General features: G+C 30.2%; 1 protein-coding gene and 1 non-coding gene across 2 annotated transcripts; both read right to left on the bottom strand.

Annotated features, from left to right (window-relative positions):
- Positions 1-161: 161 nt before the first annotated feature.
- On the bottom strand, positions 162-268 carry LOC126779320 (U6 spliceosomal RNA). The gene has a single exon (XR_007670296.1). It is a non-coding gene; the product is annotated as a U6 spliceosomal RNA (small nuclear RNA).
- A 1,555-nt stretch (positions 269-1,823) lies between these two features.
- LOC126779269 (protein CDV3 homolog) lies at positions 1,824-8,769 on the bottom strand. The gene is made up of 5 exons (XM_050503197.1): positions 8,446-8,769; positions 4,525-4,689; positions 3,996-4,124; positions 3,313-3,487; positions 1,824-2,732 (listed from the first exon to the last, which is right to left on the bottom strand). Exons 1-4 carry the CDS (start codon positions 8,620-8,622, stop codon positions 3,317-3,319), a joined length of 642 nt encoding a protein of 213 aa, XP_050359154.1. The 5' UTR covers positions 8,623-8,769; the 3' UTR covers positions 1,824-2,732; positions 3,313-3,316.
- Positions 8,770-11,310: the final 2,541 nt, after the last annotated feature.

Raw genomic sequence — 11,310 nt, 5'->3', positions numbered from 1 at the left:
GCAATTATTACAGCTTATAAATATTTGTAAATTGATTTTTTTTCTCTGTGAATTCCTTTTATTTTAGTGTAGATACACTCCGTCATAATTATTTCTTATGTTTATTCTATTTTTACTAACTTTTTTGTTTTTAAAAAGAATTTTCGAAATTTAATTAATCAAAAAATGTGGAACGCTTCACGATTTTGCGTGTCATCCTTGCGCAGGGGCCATGCTAATCTTCTCTGTATCGTTCCAATTTTAGTATATGTACTGCCGAAGCAAGTACACTTGTAATACTATCCATACCGTATATATACTAAGCGTAGTTAAAAACTTTCATAGCGCGATTCAGAACAATTTATATAAACATATATTAAAACTAATGTTAATCAGAATACTGTTATTAAATTTATAGGTAAATCATAAGAAATTTATTTCCAATATTTTTTTAATTGAATATTAATCAAGAAAACCAAAAAAACACCGAATTTACTTAAAAATATAATATGTCGCTAGTAGCGCCATCTTTGGTCAATGGTTGTCTTCTTAAAATGACCTTGCACAAAATGATAAAGCAATTCGCTAGGTGTCGCTAGTTTTCAGACGCTTTATTACAGATTAATTTTATAACTCAATACTGTATTATTTTATTTTTAATATAGATAGCAGTGATATAGATTTTGTACGTAAAATGGTAACAAAAATAATTTTCTTCTAATATTGATAATATATAATCATATATTATTTATAAACAAGTTAACATATATTTCAAACTTTTATCTCGATTTTTATTTTTAATAATAGTAGTTAATAAAGATTAAAAATTACAGTATTTAACCTATTCGACTTCCGAAAAACATTTTGTATCATGCATTTCATTTTTAAAAAAAGTTTTGTACCCTATAAGCTTATTTTAGTCTGTTTTTAAATGAATCTTATAAATAAAATTTATGTTGATATCTGTTTGACCAATCACTATAAAAGTTGTATGTATGTATGTATTCTTTCATGTAGAATATTTTTGTACTAACCATTAAGTTGCAACTCGGTGCTAGGTGGCGCTAAAACACTTAAATTTCTATATCAAACCAATGTCTGGCGAATTTTACTTTATATTTATTAATACATTAAATAAATCTGGAAGTATATAACAAGTATTTTTTGTTCTTATCTCTTTCATTATATATTTAGTGTAAGTGGCATCTCCATCCTAGTTAGATGTAAATAAAATAAATATATACCTTGATTTTATTTAAGTTTGCATTGATTTTTTTGTCAACAAAAATAGGAAACCTATTGTACGTCAATGGTGCTATACCACAGAAATATTCATGAAAATGTAAATATATATATATATATAACCCCCTGTATGCTCATTTAACTGTGAAACCGGAATGGAGGATTCCGGAAAACCAACCCCAGGCCCCACCGACGCCCCCAACTCCAAAAATCATTTTTCCACGATTTTTTCCCGTGAACTAAGTAAAGCCTCCGCAACACTATCGAGTGTTTCGCATAAACTACAAATTGGCGTACTCAACACCAGCAGGTCCGACAGAAGACATTGGCGACAAAAAATACTCCAAACCTTGACAGAGAATCTTCCAACAATAACATACTCACAGGCAGACTTTAACTAACTAAAATTATCCATTAACATGAATTGTATATTACAATATTTTATAAAACATTATTTATATAATTATAAAAATTATAATAATAAATATATGTAATTTATGATTAATTTTTATTTTATATCTGTATGTTTTATCTTGCAAATATATCAATCTATTACATAAAATATAAAGCTAAAAATAATAAAGGTGTAATAAAATAATATAAAGTTTAAATACATAATTTATTTACTATGGTACAATATGTTTTGAATGATTTGCCGATAACGTTAATATTTATACTTCGAATACAATAAAATGTACAAGAGGTAACCAAAAAGTTTTTAATGTTGCTATTTTTTTTTTTTTTAATTTTCTTCTTTAAAGTCGTCCCACGCATGAACACTGTTGTCCTTTGAAAGTTTCACAAAATTTCTCTAGATTCATCTTCATCACACGACTTACATAACACTGCTATTTCGATATATGTAAAGTTCTTCATTATAAACATAGAAAATAACGAATATAAGCACACTTCCACGTTTCTGCACTAAACAGTTGCTATGTAAAATTTCACATTGTTTCAACATGTTATTATTTATCTACTTATTAATTATTTTAAGATGAATGCATTTGTTATTCGAAGACAATCCACAACTACGGAAATATTCCATAATACAATAAAAAAATTCACTAACTATTATATATTCTCTACATTAGTTCGAAATTTGAAAAAATAATTTTATATAAACTGCCTACGAATTTATAATAAAATTAGATATTTGTTACATTTTAGTAATAAAGTATATGTGACCTATTTACACTATTAAACAGAAAATACTTTTTGTCTGTAATACTACCTCCCTTTCATTTTTAGGGCTTAATGTTTTGTACGGAATGCACAATTTCTGTCAAAATCGCACAGATAATATATAAATTAAATGTCAATAATTTTCATAGCAACTGTCACTTGTTTTATACATTTCGCAGGTGGGATTTTATTAAATTAACTCTGGAAGTGCGCCATTGTTCTTGTTTGTATTATATAGTGTAGAAGTTAGCTATACGCCTGGCTTTGCTTACAAGTCCGTATTGACACTTCACTTTACTGCTTCTCCTTGCGAAACTGACTTTTACCTGCAGGACAAAAATATATTATAGTTTTAAAAATAATACAAATTATTAACATATAACAACATTTAATATCATTTTTAGTATTTTAATAATATAGAATGAAACAAAAATTTTTACTAAAGTACATAATTTAGTACACACAAATGTAAATTCAATGAGATGTTAATGTTTTTAACGATATTACATTAAACATAACATAAAATTACAGACAATTATAACTTATTAAAGTGCTTCTGAAGAAAGTTCAAAGAATATTTGTGTTTTATTCATTTCTACTCCTTTCTTCTCAAACTAATTGAAACAAAATTGATGAACTTGTTTATATAGCCTATTCACAAGTTAGCAAGGCCACTGAATTGTCATTGTGCCTAATTTGTTTTTATAATTCATCTCATTCTTGACAGTGAAGGAAAACATTGTGAGAAAATCTGCATGTGTATCCACCAACCCGCATTGGAGCAACGTGGTGGAATAAGCTCCAAACCTTCTCCTCAAAAAGAGGAGAGGAGGCCTTTAGCCCAGCAGTGGGACATTCACAGGCTGTTACGGTACTTTTATATTAATGATTACATAGTAAGGTCACCTGGCTAGCTGTCGTCCTGCAAGGAAGTGTACCGGTTGCCGAGCGCCAACGGCTGACGGACAGCACTGGCGCGGGCGGGAGCTCCGCCCCCGGCGGTGCTCCAGCCGCCACCTCGCTTGCCTCCCGCGCCCAGCACCGGGAAGTAGTCGTCGTTGTGAATATCTGGAGCGTTCTTCTGCATAGGGAAATAGAGAAAATGCATTAATAATCGCATTCTATACTGTCTAAGACATTTTTTTCTCTTTCGATATGATTTTTTTTTTAATAAATAAACAAATAGCTTATATCACTTAACATGGGCTTGTTTGCTGTTATTTTGAACAATATATTCAAATTATTATAATAATACATATTTCAGCAAAAAAACATAGCATGATTGATCTATATTGTATAGAACTCAATATATAATAACATAATAATCAATGTAAATAAAGACCAGGTAGTGGCTATTGTTGCTAGGCAAATTCAGTAACCCATGCTCTTAAATTAAAATAAATTACTATTGTTTACCAAATGATCATATGAAAACATGAATTTTCAAGTTTCGAACATGTTATTTCTACTTTTATTTCCAAATATATTTTTTTACTGGTAACACCAAAACTCGTCAATAGCTACCAAAGAGAAAGGTACTAAGCTGTTTTTGACTTTGCCTATTTATTTAATAATAGTAATATACTCACGCTCTGGTGCCGACGTACTGGTTCCACTTCACGATTACGCGACTGCGGTGGAACATATGTAGAAGGCTGTGATTTCGGCTTCTCTTCAGGAGGCGGTTGTGGGGGAGCAGCCGCTTGCTCAACTTCAACCTGAAAAATTATACGTTATTAGTTAGTATATTTTATTACATTAGGATATAAAACAGGACAGTGAAGAGTTCTAGAGATGATAAATAATGCCCTCTATACACATATTACATTATATCTTTTAAATGGTATAAAATTACTTGAATCCAATTTTATTATTAAAAGCTTAATAAATAATAATAGTAATTTTATGTCCTACTATTATAACTGACTGGCTTTAGCTTATTTTAAGCTTGACTAACCATAGCCGAGTAATACTAGTCTTTTTTTTTCAAGTTATTATATTTATATCAATATTAGAGACGCGAAAGTAGCTTTGTCTTTGGCTTTGTGTTAGGCTCTCATGGCTAAACCACTAAACCCCATTGGCGTATTGCGCCATTCCGCGTATACGTCATCTTACCGGTTTGTTCCACGGGCCCTTGTTCTTAGTATTTTCAGGCGCTGAATCTTCAGCAGAACTATCGCGGCCAGACTCCTGTGCTCCAGCATTCCCCTGGAGGACATGGATCTTGAGACCTGTGTAGTCTTTTACTGGTTCCTCGTAGTCTTTCCATTCTTCCTCCTCCTAAAAACATATTATACTATATGTCATTATAATATATGGAAATGGTTTTTTTTTTGTAATGCGAAAAATACGTAAAACTTATACTAGATGATGCAGCGCATTTCGGAGAAAGTTTTTGTATATAAGATTATGTATATAAGTGGCTGCGCTTTGCAGTTTTAACCGCTTTAAATTTAGACTATTTACGTGACAAGCGTGTGATTCATGTTCATGTACTGTCTATATTATATACAATTATGTCGATTCCGTACTGCATTTCAAATTAATGTGTAAGGACCTATAGTACCCATTTATCCTTTTCACACCTACAAATAAGAAAGAGACAGCAATATTGCATACACAATATTGACAAAGATGTACAAATTTGTTTTGCCTTTTGACTTTTTACGGTTGTTTCCTGACAAATATTTACGCGCCCGTTCGTTCTGTCTGACTTTCGTAAGGCAGAAATAAAGCGAGCGAGGTAATGATTTAATTTTATACAGCTAAACAATGATACTAAGGAGTATTGTTGTATTCCGGTGAGTGAGCCAGTGTAACTAACATGCACAAGGGACATACCATCTTCCTAGCGCAATGGCAATGTAAGGAACAGTTAATTTTTCTTACAGCACTATGTCTATGGGCGGTTTCGACCAATTACCATCAGGTGACCCATTTGCCTGTAAGCCTACCTATTTTATAAAAACAAAAAAAATATTACAAAAGCTAGCTAGAAGCTTCAAAAACGCATTTTCGGTTTTTAAAAAAGACTATGTCACACTATAAAGAGATTATATTTTGGAGCCAGACAATGTGAAGAACAAATGCTAAAAAACTCTCATCTCTATATAAAGAGAAAAAAAACAACTATTTTTCAGCATCAGTTTAAAATATGTTAATAAACTTTAAACAATTATCATAATATTAATACTAAGATAGTGAATAGAATAAAGAGATAAGATTTCAAATTACTTTTAATTATACACTTATAATCGTTATGTAATGAACTATTCCTTAAATAATACTTTGTCTTCTTCTTTTGAATGTCTAATGAATAGTGATGGAAAGAAAGAAATCAGTATTTAAACAAAGGAGTATCTAATCAATGTTTATAAATGGGCTGGTATTTTTTAAGTTTACAATTAAGAACTTTAAATATTAAGAGACAAACAATAAATGCATAATATCTACATAGTTCATAATATGTATAACACACATGTGTACCCAAACACAGACGCACTCTCTGCAGACTTTACATAGTTTATAATATGTATAACACACATGTGTACCCAAACACAGACGCACGCACTCTCTGTAGACTGGAGTGAAATTTCACTTGATTTGACAAATCAAATCAAAGTATACTTAAAAGCAGTAAATGTATAACTAACAGGTAACGGCTAATCCTGTCAATAATATAATCTCCATCATTAATCCTCGCCTTAACTCGAGAAACCAAACTTTATTTTTTGTACCCCTTTGTAACTGTGACTATTCAAAGAATATGTTCTTGTTACGTGCATGTAAAAGTTATAACAAACATTGTACAGAATTAGATATATTTAACTCAAAAATTAGCGAATTTAAATTTAGTTTACGTCATATCTGGTGGTAGGGCTTTGTGCAAGCTCGTCTGGGTAGGTACCACCCACTCATCAGATATTCTACCGCAAAACAGCAATACTTGATATTGTTGTGTTCCGATTTGAAGGGTGAGTGAGCCAGTGTAATTACAGGCACAAGGGACATAAAATCTTAGTTCCCAAGGTTGGTGGCGCATGGGATATGTAAGCGATGGTTGACATTTCTTACAATGCCAATGTCTAAGAGCGTTGGTGACCACTTACCATCAGGTGGCCCATATGCTCGTCCGCCTTCCTATTCTATAAAAAAAAAAAAAAATATAATTAAATTATAGCAGTTTCACTTGCATTTTGTGCTTTCTGTTTTTGTTTTTGTTTTTATTTTTAATATAATATGTCATTTGTTTGTATTAATTTTAAGTGGAAACTTGATTGATTTATGTTTTTCTTATATTTGTTTTTTTACTATTAAGTGTAATTATAATTGTTTGTTTCCAGATATTCATCAACCGACTGAACTAAAAGATTTTCATGTTTAAAAAATTAAAAGTAATATATATACCATAAAAAGTAATTGTAACAATAAATAAGAGTATATAGTAGAGGACATTTGGACGGACAGATTTGTTTAGTTATATATCTATACAAAATTGTGCAAAACTGAAGGGTGTCTAATAATTATATAAATTGTATCCAGTATTCAATAGATTTAGATTTTTACAACATTTTTCTTAAGTATGATAACATTCCATCACTATCATCAAATTTAATGATGCTATTAAATATCAAACTAATGATTTAGTTTAATTTATATTATGTTTTAATATTTATGTTGTACTAGGTTATAAAACAGGGAAATTCCTAATTTGATAATTATATTTGTCTTTTCGACCGCAGTGATCAATGATCCATCCTCTTTACGACTTGTCCATCCAACATGACATTAACAATAAAATGTATGCACTGTTATTAACTATAAGCTATTAAGATTAGAATGAAACGTTGTCTAGTCTCTATTACATTTACCTATACTTACATTATGTTGAACGCTGATGTAGTACATAATGTATACAATATTGTTATTGAGAGACAATAATAACAATATCATTTAATTAGAGGCCTTATACAGACCTTCTTATTGTCATATGGTAAATTGTGCAGCTGATGCATATACGGTTAAAATAACCAAAATGTCCTAAGTTTACTAATCATACCTTTTATAAAGTTGCAGTTCTGTTTACTAAGGGGCTGATAGTATATTAAATCAACTACGTAGAAAGTAAAGAGTGTTCATGTTTCATTACAGACGACTATGTTGACTTAACCCTGGCTATATTTTCTTATACTTTTATATACTTCCTTGTCGATATATAAGTTAGTTTGTTGCAGTATTTTTCTTAACTGCATACACTTTTTTATATTTAGAATAATATTGTTTCTGATTACCATATATTCATAACTTTATGAGGTTATGAATGAAAAACACATATGTAAATTTCTTTGATCAATCTAAGCCTCCTAATAAACTTATGATAACATAAGAGAACTATACATCATACAAAAAATACAAAGAAAAAAGGTGTTTTAATAGAAGTATAATTTTAAAACAGAATGTGGCTTGTATTTTTATAAAACAATAACCACAGATAACCAATATATTTTTGGTATGATTAATATATTATGATGTTATTGAAGATGTTTTTTTATTTGTGTTTATTAAAACTTTCTGAAATTTAAAAATCTTAATTGAGGAAACATTTGTAACCTTATAAATAACAATTACGCAAAACGATTAACGATGAATCATTTTGTATCCTCTGAATTTATTATATTTTAATATTTTATTAGCACAAAATAAATCAAAACAACTAAACAAATACATACGTACACGTATATAGCACACTGTAATGTACATTAACATTATACAATTTTTCGCAATTTAATTTCTCGCTAAAATTGACGCATGCACCCTAAATCGTCTAACCAATATATAGGGCGAAGGAATGTCATAGATTCTTGTAACCGGGTCAAACGAATTACGTTAACAAAGGACTCGGAGACAAATATCATTTATATTCCACGCGACAGATTTTCAGTGTCATCTCACACAACCTACATTGCATCGAAGTATCACCTGCGTTTGACGTATGGCATAAAATAATTCGTAATGACTATTAGGAAATATACGCACCCCCGGTCGCCCGGTCTCTTCGCCCTCCTGGACTGGGCGCTCCTTCTTCGGCCTTACATCGGTTTTTTGTTTTGTATCCTCCAATTTTTTTGCTAGTTCATCGGCAGTCGCGAACTTTTTGACCGACTTTGATTTTTTGCGGTCTTTCTTCGCGAAGAAATCGTCCAGATCGGCCATTGTGAATTGTAAAGTATAGAATGACTTCTTGAAACTGATTTAGGAGAAATACAGCACTACAGCAATATTGGAATAAAATGAATTAGGGGGAAACTAAATGATCCCCCGGAATGATTTTAGTGGCAAGCGTGGCCGACTGTTGCTTTTTTTTTTTAATGGCAGTATTCAGTGTTGCCACTTATCTACTTTAAAAACTACTATTTTTAATAATGGCTACCAAAATTCATTTGTAGGTGTGTAATGTTTATTCGAAGTAAGTTAAATAATTTAACGAAATACTCGTACCTTTCTTAAGCTATATTGCGGTTTTTACAAACTGCACGACATTTTTTTAAAATATAAATCGCAGTAGTCTGAGTATATAGGATATTTTCATGGGGTCGTGGGTTTAAAGTTTTAATTTAAAGTTTTAATTTTATTATTTAATAATATAAAAAAATATAACGAATACGAAAAAATCTAATGATTTGTTATTAAATGGGATAATGTTAATTTTTTAAAGGAGTAAAGTCGTAGTTAGGCTATTTTCATTAAAAGAAATAATACTATTTTTATAATATAATCAAATAACTTTAAGTAATGTATGAATAAGGAATTATAGAATTTTCTAATCGTAAAGTTCATATTAAATATTTTTCTTTATAATGTTTCGAAAAAAAATATTATACATCAAAATCATCATACTATATTTGGCGATTTTACGTTAGTTATCTAAAGCATGATACCTCAAACCCAGGTAAATAAAGAGTACTGTACAAACTTCGTTGTAGAAAATGATAGAGGCATTTCAAAATAATCGTATAATACCTACTTCAGTATTTGAACGTTTTATCACAAAATGGTCAGTCGTATCGGAATCAAGCTATAGTCAATATACTTATCTAATCTCCCGATTACCTGTCCATTTGGTAATTTCAGCTTGCTTTAAAATAGTATAGAGGCAAAATGTTGGGCACTATATCAAGAACCACACTTTTGAGAAGAAATGTGATGAAGAACTTCGTAAGGAATGGGTCCCACGGCGGTATCCCTGGAGAGGTAATTTTTTTATATATATATTACGTAATGGCATCACATTTTATTAAGCCTATCCATACTTTTAACCAAAAAAATAAAAGTTTTTTTTACGAGTGTAAATATTTTTTTCTTCTTATTTCTAAAACTCGACAAAACTTGGCGTTATAAAATATGTTTTGTAATTATCGATGTTACTTCTCTAGTGATACACCACAACGTTGGTTCTTTCTTCTTTAGAGTTCTTTATTCTGATAAAAGTGTTTTATATTTGTTTAGTCATCATTTTATAATCGTAATATAGTTATAATTTCAATTTACCAGCGTTGTGCGTTATCTTCGAAATAATAAGCACTTCACCAATTTCAGCACATGAGTGAGTTTGAGCTAATGTTTGTTACATACCCATATTTTCTGTTTCTTTTTTTAGAAACTTCTGAAAAGGCAAACCTATGCCTTATCTAACAAAATTCCAATACATATACACATATATCATTATTATACCGTCTTGTAGCAATACTCGATACTGTTGTGTTTGGTGCGAAATGTTAGTTAGCCAGTATAATTACAAGTAAAAACGGAGCATAACATCTTAGTTCCCATGGCAGGTTGCGTTTGGAAATAATATTAATTGTTTTTTACACTTCAAGTATTCATAAGAAGTAGCAACCTTTATTAATAAAAATACAAATAAGTACAATATATTCTTTTAAATATTTAATTCCAGAACCTTCCATTCGACATCCACAGCCGTCCAAAGGTGACATTCCACTTCTTCTGGTATACTCTCACTGGCATTGCTGCACCCTTCCTCATCGTCTTGCATCAGCTAAGGAAGAAGTAATGTAAGTATTGGCATAATTGTATAATATATTTAAAAAAAGTAAAGTAGTGTTACGTGTTTTCAGGTCATTATCAGCCACAAGTATATACGTCTATTACTTTTTTATTTACATAAATAAATATTAGAATATTAACATATTGTAATATTGATATATTGTGTATTAATTTCTAATAATCCCTTAAAATATATTATCATAATATTTAGTCTACGGATGCCTATGATAATTTTAAAATTTTAAATCGCCAATCGATTTAAAATTTTAAAATTTATTTAAAAATAACAGTACATGATCTTTAGAGTGTGAATGGTACGCCTTACAACAATATGTATGAAAATAAGGCATAAAGGCACACTAATTGCGAAATTTTCTAGAACTCAAATATCTTAATAACTTTGTTGCTAACAAAGTTGTCGAGATTTAACTTCTCAAGATTTTATCGCATTACATTATTCATATTTAACATACCGACAAAACCGAATAAGTTATTACAATAAATTAAAAAAAAATCATTAATTTGATATAAACGATAAATTTTAAAATAATTTTACAAAAAAATGTTAAATAAAATAATTACAAAAACGCTAAACAACCAAAATGATTTCTTTTCTTTTAGTACTTACGGAAAACACGGAATATATTTTTTTCTTTTTTAAATTACCTATTTACTTTTTATGACTTCCGCGTTGTTCTAGTGGCTAGATGTAAGGCCGCAGACCCGGAGGTCCTGGGTTAATATCGTAAAAAAACGTAAGGCCCTGCGCCTCAAATCTTTCCGCTCATGTCAGATTGCCATCCCATCGGATTCTGAGAGTTACGGAATAGAGAGTGA

Source organism: Nymphalis io, chromosome 28 (assembly GCF_905147045.1).
Source record: "Nymphalis io chromosome 28, ilAglIoxx1.1, whole genome shotgun sequence".
NCBI lineage: Eukaryota > Metazoa > Arthropoda > Insecta > Lepidoptera > Nymphalidae > Nymphalis > Nymphalis io.
The sequence above is the reverse complement of the archived record's forward strand: the minus strand, read 5'-3'. Positions and strand labels throughout refer to the sequence as shown.